Raw genomic sequence first — 15,179 nt, 5'->3', positions numbered from 1 at the left:
TATAGTTTATAAGGAGTTCCTAAAAGTATATTTCTAAAAAAAAATTATATGCACAGAAAGAACCTTTACAGTTTTATTATATGTATATAGTTTATATTGCTAATCATTTTGCATATCTTAACCCCCCTTCCCCATCTTGGCAAACTCCATGCTTTGAAAGTACTTCAGGTCAGTTCTTTAGATGTGACCCTTATGATGCGCAATTAATGCATCAATAGCTAATTAACTACCAATATTGTCAAAAGATCAGTTAACGGGGAAGTAGAATTTGGAGCACGATAACAACCTGTGATTAGTGTGTGTGGAATGCCCTTTGGCCATCTAACATTCCTTGACTCAATGAATGTTTGTACGGCCCCAGGATGTACATTGTGTTCAGCCACTTTGCAGCTGTGCTATAAATGATATAGTCACAACCCCAGCACATTAAAGTCTATGAAAAGCATTGCACTTTAACTATTTCTGTACTGGAGGAAAAAAGCCATACAATAAAAATTGTTAGTTTAAATAGGGATATATTATCTGCTCATTTACGAGTAAGACAACAACATTTTCATTTTATGAAACATTCTAACCAAATCCAAGCAATAATTAAAGTCAAGAAGGGTCTGATGAGATGATTGTTAATTTTCTTCTGTAATCAAAGTCTCTGGTTCTTTCGCAATAACACAATGGAATCTGTTTAAACAAATGTAAGGTGTCAGGAAAAACAAAGCCTTGCTAAATCCCCTGATTTAGTTGAATCCTAACCAAATCCCAGATTCAGCGCAACCTTATTGTGAATTTAGAGTTTTGCAAATCCTTTGTTGAAAAGTAAGTTGTTCATTTCTATTTTAAAAATAAATGTTCATTGTTACGTATTGTCTTACCCATGGCCATTAAATACATGTAGTCCTCCCACCACACCACAATACAATGATTAGCTTAGACCTTGGACACTTCATATAACTAGCATCAACTTATATGGTCCAAGGTGTAGAGCAGGGGTGGGGAACCATTTTTGTGCCAAGGGCCGTTTGTATGGGGAAAAAATTCTTCGGTGGCCATATGTAAAAATTTCTGTTACAAATTACCCTGCTGCAGCCATCCCACGCTCCGGCGGCAGCCGCTGAATAGGACTGAGAATCTCCGGCTGCTGTTGATTAAGAGGAATCTCGCGAGAATTACCGACCTCTCATGAGAATTCCTTGTACTTGACTCCCGGCAAAGCCGCCGGGCGGGTGGGCGGGCCACTCAGACTGGATGCAGGGGCTGCATACGGCCCCCGGGCCTGAGGTTCCCCACCCCTGGTGAAGAGGGCCTGTGTGAGGAACACTATATAGATAAAAAATATGCGGAAAACGAAAAAAATAATTCTATACTTTCCTTAAAAATGATTTCAAATAAAAAGACAGTACAGCTGGTGTATACCTTGTTCAGGAATGTAGCTATACATATCATTATTTGTCTGTTTAATGCACCACAACATCTACAATGCAGATGATTATTTCCTGCGCAATTCACAGATACTCCTACATTATCCCTTTCACCTTGGACCCGCGTAATTGCTAGGTTGCTGACGTTTCAACTGAGGGCAAAGTGTAGTGTGAAAGCACCAAAGCTTATGATCCGGGTTGACTAACCCGGCAATTTGACCCAGGCTATAAGACGGGTTAAACCCAGGCCGCCTTCTGTATAATGGGCGACCCCAGTTTAATGTGAAAACACCGGACCTGGGATGGAGATTCTGGGTCCGAATCTGCTAAGCGATGTGAAAGGGTACAAATGTATTAAGAATAGGGGCAGTTCAAGTATAGAGAACATCTAAGATCCCAGCATGGAGCTTTAAGGCCCCCATACACTAGGGCGACTTGTCCTAAGGACAAGTCAGCCCCGATTTACCCTGAGCTTCCCGGGCAGCTCCCCGGGGGAGCTTGATAAGATTTGGCACTTGATGTGCCATTTTTTACATGTGATATATCGGGCGGCACGAGCAGGCTGGGAGTGGGGACCGTCCGGGGAGCGTCAGGAGCAGGCTGGGAGTGGAGACTGGTCCGGGGAGCGGCACAAGATGTAGCAGCAGGCAGGGAGCGGGGACCGCCATGCAGATGCTGAGCAGAGACCGGGGGCGCGGCGGGAGAATATAAATAAATCCTATTCAAAAGACTGGGCGGTCGCTGATTGGCTGAGATCCCAGCCAATCAGCGGCCGCCCAGTCTTTTGAATAGGATTTATTTATATTCTCCCGCCACGCCCCCGGTCTCTGCTCAGTGCTCAGCATCTGCGCCGCGATCCCCGCTACCTGCCTGCCGCTACATCTCGTGCCGCTCCCTGGACCACTCCCTGCTCCTGCCGCTCCCCGGACAGGTCCCCACTGCCAGCCTGCTCCTGATGCTCCCCCAGACGGCTGCACATGATTAATCTTATGTGCAGACCGTCTGACATCTGGATCTGATCCGATGCGCATCGGATCAGATCAGATGTCATACCCTACACAATTTGGCCAATTTTACCCGATTTCTCGGCCCAATCCTCCAGAATCGGGTAAAATCCGGGCCAAATCGCGTAGTGTATGGGGGCCTTTACAGAGAGCATAATGGATGATAGCATGGAGATAGCTTTATGATAAATAATCCTGCAACTTTTGTTGATCTTGTCATTGGCCTTCTTATCACCTGTCTCCAATTAATTGCTCTTTATCTGCTAGGCATCAGCCCAAGGTTGAACATCAACTAGTGAGAATAAATATATTAACTGATATACCATCAACTTCTAGTGTTTAGAAAGGAATCATACATTTACGTGATCATTATTTAAATGAATATAAGTGCAGTTAATAAAGAAAAGCAGCAAAGTATCAATTACTTAAGATTTTTTAAATGAGTACAGAGACAGAAACACTACGGGATCATAAATGCGAGTGAGAATCTTACAAGAACCTTCTTTCTACTACTGATTTTTTTTTTTTACATTTTATTTTCTTGACTATAATTTACATTTAAAGGTACAAATGTGGCAGCGAGCCCCAATTGATATGCAGATGACACACATTGGGCAGTATTCAATGTGGCCTGCGAGGGGGTTAAACAGCAGGGATTGCCGAAAATAAGCGACCCACACCGATTAACCCCAGCGCCGGTCGCACAACGTATTCAATATTTCGGGGGAACCCTGGCTGTCAGATGACTGAGAGGTTTCCCCAAAACAGTGAGGTTTGTGGCTAATACAGGGATCCAGCTGCATTTAACCACGAGCCTCGCTGTTTTGTACACGCCCAGCGAGGTGGAAATGGCAAGTGCTGACTGCTTGCTGTCACAGCTAGCAAAAAGCATTGAATACTGCGTATAGAGTAGTTATTATGAGAATGTTTTCAAGTGTTCTTACTGGTGACACAGAGGAAGTTCATGCCAAACTGTGCAGAAGTTTATGTACCTAGTTGTATTGGTGATATTTCCTACACTTGCCCCACAAGGGTAAATGTGAGTGGACAAATCAAATTACATCCAATCCTTTGGTCCCTCAGATCACTTTGAGCTCCATTGTGGAAGATTAGTGAGATGACATCACAAAGAAGCTGATAGTTGCTGTTGGTGGTCATCTGTCAAATGCATTCTCCACCATACTTGACAATGATCCTTGGTTTTGTCTTTGGCATAATGTTATAGTCTGTATTGGCACCATTTAACCTATAAAGGTCAATGTACATAGAGTTATGATACTGTACATTTTATCTTTCTGATAAATGCTAAATGTCGTTCTGACATAAATTCCTTGCACCACAAGCCATAAGCCATAAGGATATTCTGCTGATGTCTAAAATGGGTTCTAAACCTTTATGCTTTAGTGGCAGAATATTCTTGTGATTCAGCATTATGTGACTTGTGTAGAAAAATAATGTCTCTTTCAATTGCTAATAATAGAAAGTAAAAAAAAAAAAAAAGGATCATGTAGCATATAATTGTAAGCTTGGGAGCAGGGCCCTCCTACCTCTATGTCCGTTTGTTACTACCCAGTTTGTTTTATCACTTTCCAATTGTAAAGCGCAATGAAATACACTGTGCTATATAAGAAACTGTAAATAAATATAATGTTGACTAATCATATATGGTATGAAGAACGGTGGGCCTGATTCATAGGGGGTATCCAATTTCCTGCAAAGAAACACAGGTTCAGTGAAATCTGTTTGTTTTCGCAAGCCGCAGACCCAATTTTGCACGAAAACCAGGCTGCTTTCGGGGATTTTGTTTTGATTGCCTGGGATAGGTTAAAAAAAATCCCTGATAAGTCACTGCACATATCGGCTTATCGAAGCAATTACCCACACTCAATGATTGTGGGTAATAGGAAACCACCCGTAGAGGAATAGAATGTCAGTGTATGCAGTGAAGCAATTTTTTTGCCACTGCAAATAAATCTAAGTCACAAATGCGACCACAGGGAGAATTTATTTGTAATGTTAATGACTTTCAGGGAGAGTTTGGGGGAGATAATGAGAGAGTTGTAAATCAGACACAGGGTCTGATTCAGACCTGATTGCTACTAAGCAAATTTACAAATGCTGCCCTCCTATAGTGAAGTCCTGCCTTCAAATTCATGTGTAGGCGAATGGATGTCTGCGGCTAGCGAAGAGTTTGCAGTTGAGCAAAAAATTCCAAATCCCGGCACAAGCCGCTCACCATCAAATGATTTTTTCACTGGTCACCAGTCATTGCAAGCTAGAAATAGCCAGGGATTTATTCGGCGGCGGCTATTAATACAGGCATATCCGGCCTGGAGCAGACATCACACGCTCTCCCCTAAAACGCTAGGGCACCCCTCTGTTTTCCTGGGCACACCTGTGTATTTCTTAGCACTCCCACTAAACGGCCAGGTTACCACCCCCCAGATACCTACTTCCTGTCAATCACCTTGACAGGAAGTAGGCATCTGCAGCTAGTGATGGAAAAAAGTCGCCTGCGCATTTCATTGATAATTGTCCGCTGTGTGAATGTACACAGCAGCAATCAGGTCTGAATCAGGCCCACATATATATTGCAGCCATTTTGAGAGCATGTTACTGCTTGATACTACTTGCCCGTAATGGCTCTGGCGTCTTATTTCCTGCTGCATGACCGACGCGTTGCTCAGATGGTCAATGCTCAGGCAATGTGCGTCATAAAGACCTTTTAGTTCAAACAAAGAGAAAAAATATGTTTAATTAAATTTTGTTCTGAAGCAGTGTTTTGAAAGCAATTTGCTAAAATTACTTAACTGTAGTTGGTTGATACCCCAGCAATCTACAAACATGTAGCCAACAACAGATACATCTCAATTCATTAGATATATATTTAAAGGTTGCACCTGGGAAGTAGTCCTATTCCATGTCCTTTGTATTCATTCATACTTATGTTATACATAGCTCGAGCTATCTGACAAATAGGCATCTGCAGCCTTGCTAAAAGAATGTGGTTACTGATGTTTTCTCTTTCCCCCAGGGATGACTATCAGGAAAAGGGGTTTTGTCAGCCCTACAGGGGCATTGCTTGCGCCCGATTTATTGGAAACAGAAGCATTTATGTGGATTCCTTCCAGATGCAGGGGGAAATTGAAAACCGAATTACAGGTAGGGATTACAAATCAGTTGAGTGGTCATTTTTGTTGTCATGTGTAATATAAACATTTTCCTGACAAAAGCCATGTTCTAGTGCGTAGAGGCAGGGTAAGGGTTAAGCCCTATAGGTTACCAATTTACAGGCCATTCAAAAATAAATAAAAAATGATTGTAAGAGAAAGTGGTGTCTATATGGTGCGCGTGGTTGTAGTGTTTGTATCCTCACAGACTATTGCGATGCTCAATAAATGGAAGGTGACGATATACATGCCAGAACAATAAGGGCAAACAGCTGAGGACAGAACATACTAATTATCCCTGCATGCAGTATTCTTATGTTTCCATATAGTTTATCTCCTATTTTACACTGCTTTGATTTTTTTTGTAGACTCTAATTACTGTACATAGAGTATAACTTTTGTGGATACTTTGTTACAAAGTAAATAGCGCTCAAGCCGTTTATTTTCTTTCAGTAAGCCGTATAGTAGGCTTCTTTGTAGGAAAGTTTGTTCGATGAGATTGGCAATTTACCATGCTTTGTACAAAGCATTTATGTAACACTAATGTTTGGCGCCCTCTAATGGTAAAAACCTTCACATAACAATCCGATTCAGTCTTGAAAGTTTTATTGTCTTTATTATTATTATTTTCAGTTTCTTATATATCGCAGCATGTCTTTATGGTTTATTTATTACATTTCTATGCAGTCCTTTAGTGTGCATTTGTGAGTGCCCGTTTACCATACAGTACAGTCTCTTATGTCAAAAGTGAACATGAGAACGGAATGCATCAGACCTGGTTTTCTGTTCTATGTGGCTTTGGATTGGCAGATTATCTGTTAATAGTTTTATTTCCTCCTTCTTTGATTTGTCATAGAAAAGCAAGCTGCCCGCCATTGACTCGCTAGTGTGTTTAATAGGGCAGAGTATCCTGGGTCTCATGTTGGGCTCCAGGAGATAAGGTGAAACTGTATGCAGATGACATGTTACTTATTCTTTCTGAGTATAATAGCTCCATTTCAATTGTTCTGACAGCTTTTCCGGACATTATGTTAATTGGGATACGTCCTATATTCTCCCCCGTAGTGGTCTGTGCCCTGTATGTGCCTCTTCCTTTGTAGTTGGTTGATACTCAAAAGTACTGCATATGACCCCACAGTGATGAAAACGGGGGCGAGATAGCAGCATCTCCCATGATTAAACAACCCAAGGCCTAAGGCCAAGCCCAATGATTTCAGGCCTACGGCACACGCAGCTGTCCTTCTTCCCCAACGGTTCAAAATTGGGAGGTATGCCCAAATGGATTACCTGATAAATCATGTAGAGTGTGGATTAACTTTTCTCTTTCTTTTTCTGGTCATGTTAATTTTAACATTCTCAAGTTTTACTCTCCCCTAAAAAATTTCTGTCAGATTTACTGCATTGTTACTTCTCTGGTCTAGCGTCTTGCTAGAGTCTTGCTCTCCCTCATTTCTGGTTGATTATGCTTCCCAGTTGGGTCATCTGTGGGACTGGTGCAGAATTCACATTCTCATGCATTTTACATACTCTTTTAGTAGGCCAATTAACTCCTAGATCGTAGCCCTCTTCAGGCATTTCTTATTGGCAGGGAGTCTACTGCAAATATCCCTCCATTAACTCATACCTCCCAACATGACCCTCTCCAGGAGGGACACAATGCTCTATTCCGGGACTTCCTTCTTAATTTATAATTGCCATCCCCTGTGTGGAAACACATTTCTTATCAATTAACCAGGTTCAATACAGGTGATGGCAATCATACATTCATTGGGAAGTCCAGAAACTGAGCATTGTGTCCCTCCTGGAGAGGGTAATGTTAGGAGGTATGGTTAACTCAAGTTACAAGTTTAGTTACAAAACTTTCCCGGTTTCAGGGTTTGGATCCAGCTAATCCTTTGTGGCATTGTTGTGATATTTCAGCGCTTTTGGCGTTACAAGCCAGGAAGGTCAGGGCAGGTGGGGACTGGTTTCTATTGGATGATTGGTGTGCTTAAGTATTTTAATCAGCCTCCTCTCATTTGTGGTGGTATCTACTGCTCTTGCTATTCATTCAGTGATTCCATTATAAGGGCCATTATGTTTTTCTGTTTTTATATTATATGTACCTAATGCTCCATGTTTGGAACTCCTTTTTTCTTTCTTTGTATAATGAGTCACATGACGCTTTTTGAGCTTTTTCTCCTGCCCCAGATGCCATGTCTTGTGCATTATCAAAACTAAATTGTATTTTTATTTTTTAATTTATTATTACATTTTCTGTCTGTGTTGGTTAGATTTTGGTTATATATTTTTATGAAAAATCTATAAAAAAATGTAATTAAAATAAAACCCATATCTTTGGTTGGATGTCAAATCTTCCATGGCATATAGACAATAGAGCATTGTAATATTTGGCTGGAATAGCCCTCTAATATGTTTTTGGTATTGTAGTTCCATATATCTCTGGATAGAATTGAATTCATAGGAAAACCATCAGACTCATTACCAGCTTTATTGCCTGTTATCATGCCAAACAATGAATGTTATCTGCACGACTTATGTAATCATTTTTCAAATGCATGATATATTTTGTAAGCAGACCTGTCCACCGTCTAATAACCAGTTTATCTGCTTGTCTTTATTGTACAAATAAAAGTTAAACAAAGTATACAGTACAGACACAAAGTTAGCATTTAGCCACCGAGCCAGTACAAAAATACAAAAATGATTTACAAGATGTCATTTGGTTTTCTTTTTTTTCAGCGGCATTCACCATGATTGGTACATCCACCCATCTCTCTGACCAGTGCTCCCAGTTTGCTATCCCATCTTTCTGCCATTTTGTGTTCCCCCTGTGCGATGACCACTCCCGCACCCCAAAGCCGAGAGAACTGTGTCGGGATGAGTGTGAAGTGCTTGAAAATGACCTATGCCATCAGGAGTACAACATCGCTCGCTCCAACCCTCTCATACTCATGCAGCTTCATCTTCCGAATTGTGAGGAGCTTCCGCTGCCTGAGAGCCCTGATGCTGTAAACTGCATGAGAATAGGAATCCCGATGGAGAGAATGAACAGATGTAAGTTGTTTTTCTTAGCAGTTTGCAGTTGTGTGTGTGTGTGGCTGTCAGACATCTTTATTTGATTACAAAGAGCCCATCTTAAGACCAGTAAAGGTCTACAGCCTGGTTCCCATCTGCCCACTGTGCTCACGCTATGCATGGGTGCAAGGTCATAGGTGTAATGAGACTCTCTATGGATGTGCCCTTTCCCAGCATGCTCTGGTGTCTGTCAGTGAGGCCCACCTAGGAATATTTTCACTGATTAGTATGAGATCATGTTACAGCAAGAGACACATATATGTATGTTGTTTGTAAATATTCTTCAAAGACAGCTTGGCCGATGTATAACATTGTCTATTTCTATTATGTGGTTAGCGTTCTTGTTTAGTGTGTGTAAAAGCTGTGACACTCACACCAGATGTGAAGGGTTAGGACAAAAACCAGAGCTAAAATTAGCAGCAAATCCAGAATAAAACTTTTCAAAACATCATCCAATCCTGTGCAGAGGTCCCATCGAGGGACTGTTTCTTAGCTGTCCCCTATTTGCAGAACGCAGGTGGGAGTATTTCTGTGGGCCGAGGTGCTGACTCCACATTGCTCTTTCCTTAGATCAACAATGCTACAATGGCTCTGGGGTTGATTACCGTGGATCGGTCAGTGTCACAAAGTCTGGGCATCAGTGTCAACCATGGAACAACCAGTTTCCACACAACCACCAGCTGTCCACTGCTGACTATCCAGAAATTGGTGGAGGGCATGCATACTGTCGTAACCCTGGAGGCCAGATGGAGGGTCCCTGGTGTTTCACCCTTAACAAGAACGTGCGCGTAGAGCTGTGTGAAGTGCCTGCTTGCCGTATGTATCAACATGATCAGATATTTGGACATGTAGATAGAAAAATGTACCCTGTAAATAAATATTTGGTACTTGTTTCCTAGCACGGCCACAATCGGGAGTAATCATGTACCTTAACTTAAGGTACACGATTACCCCCGATGGACCCGATTTCCTTTGAAATCAGGTCCATTTGGCCGGCTAGGATAAAATATCGGGGGCATCGCGTCGGTCGGGACCGTTAACAATGGTCCCGACGCGACCGACGCGATGCCCGCGATTTCCCCATAGGCTTCAATGTTAAAAAATATTTTAACATTGAAATCGTGTCGGGAAAGGTAAAATATCGGGGGCATCGCGTCGGTCGGGACCATTAACAATGGTCACGACGCGATGCCCCCGATTTTTCCATCGGGTTCAATGTTAAAATATTTTTTGACATTGAAATAGTGAAAAAATGTGAAAAATGTGAAATGGGCCAATATGACCCATTTCACATTATAGATGTCCCCCCACGATAGACGGCAACCCGAAGCGTGGCGAGCGCAGCGAGCCCGCGAGGGGCGGCGGTGCGCGTCCTCCGACCTTTTCATTCCCCTACTATCCACTAGGGCGTGGAGTGAGAATAGAATAGTGTGGCGAGCGCAGCGAGCCACCGAGCCCGAAGCGTGGTGAGCGCAGCGAGCCCCGTGAGGGGACGCGGATACCTTCACAGTTATACGCGTCCCCTCGCGGGCTTCACAGGTGTCCGTGGCGACGCGGACACCTGTGAAGTCCGCGAAGGGACGCGTTTATCTGTGAAGGTATCCGCGTCCCCTCGCGGGGCTCGCTGCGCTCGCCACGCTTCGGGCTCGGTGGCTCGCTGCGCTCGCCACACTATTCTATTCTCACTCCACGCCCTAGTGGATAGTAGGGGAATGAAAAGGTCGGAGGACGCGCACCGCCGCCCCTCGTGGGCTCGCTGCGCTCGCCACGCTTCGGGTTGGCGTCTATCGTGGGGTGGGGTGTACGACGTAAAATTTGGGGGGGGTTGGCAATATTTTACATTGAATTCAATGTAAAATCGGGTCCCAGGGACCCGATTTACATTTCATTAAAAAAAAAAAATCGGTCGGTCGCGTCGATCGCATCGCATGCGACCAAATCGCATGCGATGCGATCGACCCGATTTTTCCGACACGACCACCCTGATGTAAATCGGTGTGGCCGTGCTAGGAAACAAGTACCAAATATTTTTATGTTACATAATACGTAGGTGGTAACTAATGATAAGAACATAGGAACTTATTCAGTATCAGACAAAAACTGTCACAGTTTTGCTGATACTGAATCAGGCCCATTGGCCCATATTTATTAAGCCTTAACAGGTGATAAAATGGAGAGTGATACAGGGCCTGACAATTGGATCCTAACTGTCATTTTTCAAACACAGTCTGTATCATGTCAGTTAGGAGCTGCTTAGTCCCTACTGTGCCTAAATTACAATTGTTACATAACTTTTCAAGGCAGTAGTTGTATAGCACACCAGTTAATTTATTTATTGATCTTATTCAGTTTGGTAAACAGTACAATAATTGAAATATTGGCCCTGATTCAGTTTTTTTTTTGGGGGGGTGGGGGGGGGGGGTTGGGGGTTGCATTCAGCTTCACTATGCATAAAAATAATGGTAAGCCGGTCTACACTTGTATACAGCCAGATAGAACTGTTCTACTTATTGTTGTGTGATGATCCAGTTCTATACATTTTTACATATATTTTGGCATGCCATCACAGTAACTCATATGTCTTTGTTGTTAGGAAGCAGAGAAAACACAAAGATGGAAATCCTGTACATATTGGTACCCAGCATTGCAATCCCTTTGGTCATCGCGTGCCTCTTCTTCCTAGTCTGCATGTGCCGTAATAAACAGAAAGCATCAGGCGGCACCCCTCAGAGACGTCAGCTAATGGCCTCCCCCAGCCAGGACATGGAGATGCCTCTGATGAACCAGCATAAGCAACCGGTAGGAGCATATGACATGTTTGTGTATTATAGTTGTGAATGGCAGGCAGCATTTTACTATGTTTATAGGACCTTATTCATGTCCATTCGCTACGGCCGTTCGTTCCCACAGGGACTGATGTTGTGTTACTGCACATGTGCATACGCAAAGTTCATGCACCTACTGCGAATAGTCGGATCACTGGGTGCACGAACCCAGGACAGCAGGCGGGGGGCAGAGAGGGGCGTGGGGCTGCGGGCGGCTCCATTAGCATATGTGAACGCCCAGCGTTTCATGGCCATTCCCAGGAGAATGCTGGGCAGTCTCATGCTAATGAGGCTGTGGCGTGGGTGCCAGGGGCGGGCACCTGACATCATCAGTTGCCAACAATTCAATGATGTGGATGTAAAACATCCATTTACAGACTGTGCGAATATACGCTCCTTGCGAATGGTGGGCCGGCATACCACCATTCGCAAGGCGGGGTTTGGTTGACTTGCAAGCATTTGTGAGAATAAACCAGAATAACCCCCATTGTGTAGGTCCCCTTATGCTGCAAAAACAGCACTACAGTACTTGGTGGAGCTTCCATGGTTTAGACATGATTTTCTCGCACATCTAAAAGATGCTCTATCATATTGAGCTCTGGGCCCCAATTCAACACCTTAATCTCTTTATTATGTTCCTCAAACCATTCCAGAACAAATTTTGTAGTGTATCAAGGTGCATTATCTACTAAAAGAGGCCACTGCCATCAATGAATACTTTTCTCATGTGGATAAAAAAATTAGAATTCAGTTTAATATACAATCAATGGCACTCCTGTATCAAATAAAAAAATGGAGAAAACAGCCTTTATAGATCTCTGAAATGTTGTCCTATAAAGGCCAGCCATCTTCTCAGTTTTTGAGTTTCGTACCTGAGTGCCACCTGGGTTTCTACAGTTCTGCATATATCAAAGAGAGCTGGACTTGTTACGGTTATGGTTAAGTTTTGGAAATCAGCTCTCTTTAGGTAACTTATAAAAATGACAATAAATTTTGATTACTTACAAGAACTGTATTATAATGTGTTTTTTTTTTTTTTTTTTTTATTCTTAGGTCAAAGTTAAAGAGATAAACCTCTCTACTGTGAGGTTTATGGAAGAGTTGGGAGAAGATCGTTTTGGAAAAGTGTATAAGGGACATCTATTTGGTACTGCCCCTGGAGAACAAACACAGACTGTTGCTATAAAGACACTGAAAGACAAAGTTGAAGTGGCTCTTCGAGAAGAATTTAAGCATGAAGCCACAATGAGATCCAGGCTGCAACATCCGAACATTGTTTGCCTTCTTGGTACTGTGACCAAGGAGCAACCAATGAGTATGATATTTAGTTACTCGCCAATTAGTGATCTACATGAGTTCCTAGTCATGAGATCCCCACACTCTGATGTTGGTAGCACAGATGATGACAAGACTGTGAAGTCCACTTTGGAACAAGCCGATTTCCTCCATATTGTGACTCAAATAGCTGCAGGAATGGAATACCTTTCTAGTCACCATGTGGTACACAAAGATTTGGCAGCCAGAAATATTTTGGTCTTTGATAAACTGGCTGTTAAGATTTCTGATCTTGGTCTCTTCCGAGAAGTGTACTCTGCTGACTATTATAAACTAGTGGGGAATTCAATGCTTCCTATAAGGTGGATGTCCCCAGAAGCCATTGCATATGGCAAGTGCACCATTGAGTCTGATATCTGGTCCTATGGAGTAGTGTTGTGGGAAATCTTCAGCTATGGTCTGCAGCCATACTGTGGGTATTCCAACCAAGATGTCATTGAAATGATAAGGAACCGTCAGATGCTACTCTGCCCAGATGAGTGCCCAGCCTGGATATATTCCCTCATACTCGAATGCTGGAATGAGTTTCCTGCTAGAAGACCTAGATTTAAGGACATTCACACGAGACTAAGAACATGGGAAAACATGTCAAACTACAACAGTTCTGCCCAAACATCTGGAGCAAGTAATACCACACAGACAAGTTCTCTTAGTACAAGCCCAGTTAGCAATGTCAGCAATGCTAGGTATGTTGAACTTAAGCCCAAAGGAAGGCCATTTCCACAGCCACAGTTTTTACCAATGAAAGGACAGATTAGACCCATGGTGCCACCTCATCAGCTCTACATTCCAGTTAATGGCTATCAACAGATGGCTGCTTATTTTTATCCAGTCCAAATACCAATGCAAATGGCTCCACAGCAAATGCAACAACAAATTATCCCGAAGCCTGGGTCTCACCATAGTGGGAGCGGCTCCACCAGCACCGGATACGTAACGACTGCACCCTCTAACAATTCCATGGCTGACAGAGTCGCCCTGCTTGCGGATGGAAGTGATGAGGCACATCTAACAGCAGAAGACCTATCACAAAACCGTATTCAAGTGGAAGAAGAAGGATCTGTACCAGAGACTGAATTGCTGGGTGATAATGATACCTCTCCATTAGACGAAACAGATATTCAGTCAGAAGCTTAAAACCTGATGTCCTTAAGGAAGACTTCTTCATGACTTGAATAGTAAAACTAACTGAATCAAATAATTCACATGGTGCCATATATCAGGCTCAATCTAGAGCCATGTACACTAGTTTCTTCTTCCATGTTGTTGATGGCAACAATACACAGAATATCGTACAGGGACACTACTTTTGTAATAAAATGTAAAGTACTGTTGCTGTGCAACATACAGCTTAGTACCAGAGCACAACTTGTGTTACCCAGACTGTGATGGTAAATTTGGGAAACATTCATGCCAATATTTAGGGAACAAAGAGAGGATAATGTATTGGACTTGCTACGTAAACCATTATTTTTGTTACTATCCCTGCACCGTATCCTACAGGGTGTACCACAGCAGCGACTGATTACCTACAGTGACATGAACTGTAACAAAATGGAGTATGTGTCGCATCGCTCCGCTTTTGAGAATGTCCTTTGTTTTGGTTCATTTCCAACAAGTGCAATTAATCTCTATACAGGATATATCCTGCACTAACTAAACTTGTGATTGAAAGACTCTGGAGGTCCGTTTTTTTTTTTTTCTTAGTTAACTATGCTTAAAGACAAATATCATAAACTGCTGAATCAGCTATACAGATATTTGTCTGATATGAAAACAGGAGACCTTTGCAATGTAATCTGCTCTCTTTAGTTTGAAACTGAAATGAATAAGCATTACATCAGGTGCTGTTTTGGTTGCTGCCTCTTAAATCATGTACAGTTGTTTAAATGTAATTTATGTTTTATTGTCTTTTATATACTTTTTTTTAAGAAAATGAAGTGTTTTGATCAGAAGAATGCCTTTGTAATTTAACTGTTTACAATATCCTCCGTGGAGTCAGTTTATTGTACAATGTCTATGTTTTAAATATAAATGCGTAAACAGGTCAATTCATTTCATGCCTTTGTTTCTTACAAAGTGCGATTTTTTGTTGTATCACGTTCTGAGATTTTAATAAAGGTTGTGCAGAAAATGTTGTCAAGAAATCTATGCTAGCCTTGTAACATACAGTAACATTCCCTGACACTCCGGTTATTATAGGGACTTTACACTGGCACAATGAATATTTCAGTACAAACATGTTTAGTAAAAATAAATCCTAGAAGTCCGAGGGGGGCATTTGTCCTTGTAATTATACCATGTCTTATATTGAGGGTATTCATTGCCCCGCCATCATCATCCAATGGGCTT

At 42.4% G+C, this 15,179-nt stretch overlaps 1 protein-coding gene across 1 annotated transcript in view; it reads left to right on the top strand.

The window, feature by feature from the left end:
• ROR2 (receptor tyrosine kinase like orphan receptor 2) overlaps positions 1 to 14,961 on the top strand; it is a 160,117-nt gene extending 145,156 nt beyond the window's left edge. Inside the window, exons 5-9 of the mRNA XM_083187744.1 lie at positions 5,454 to 5,581; positions 8,332 to 8,646; positions 9,238 to 9,483; positions 11,261 to 11,466; positions 12,546 to 14,961. Of these exons, the coding sequence (XP_083043870.1) occupies positions 5,454 to 5,581; positions 8,332 to 8,646; positions 9,238 to 9,483; positions 11,261 to 11,466; positions 12,546 to 13,964 (2,314 nt within the window). The 3' untranslated portion in view covers positions 13,965 to 14,961. The remainder of the gene's footprint in view (positions 1 to 5,453; positions 5,582 to 8,331; positions 8,647 to 9,237; positions 9,484 to 11,260; positions 11,467 to 12,545) is intronic.
• Positions 14,962 to 15,179: the final 218 nt, after the last annotated feature.

Source organism: Crinia signifera, chromosome 1 (assembly GCF_055691185.1).
Source record: "Crinia signifera chromosome 1, ASM5569118v1, whole genome shotgun sequence".
In the NCBI taxonomy this organism is placed as follows: Eukaryota; Metazoa; Chordata; class Amphibia; order Anura; family Myobatrachidae; genus Crinia; species Crinia signifera.
The sequence above is the reverse complement of the archived record's forward strand: the minus strand, read 5'-3'. Positions and strand labels throughout refer to the sequence as shown.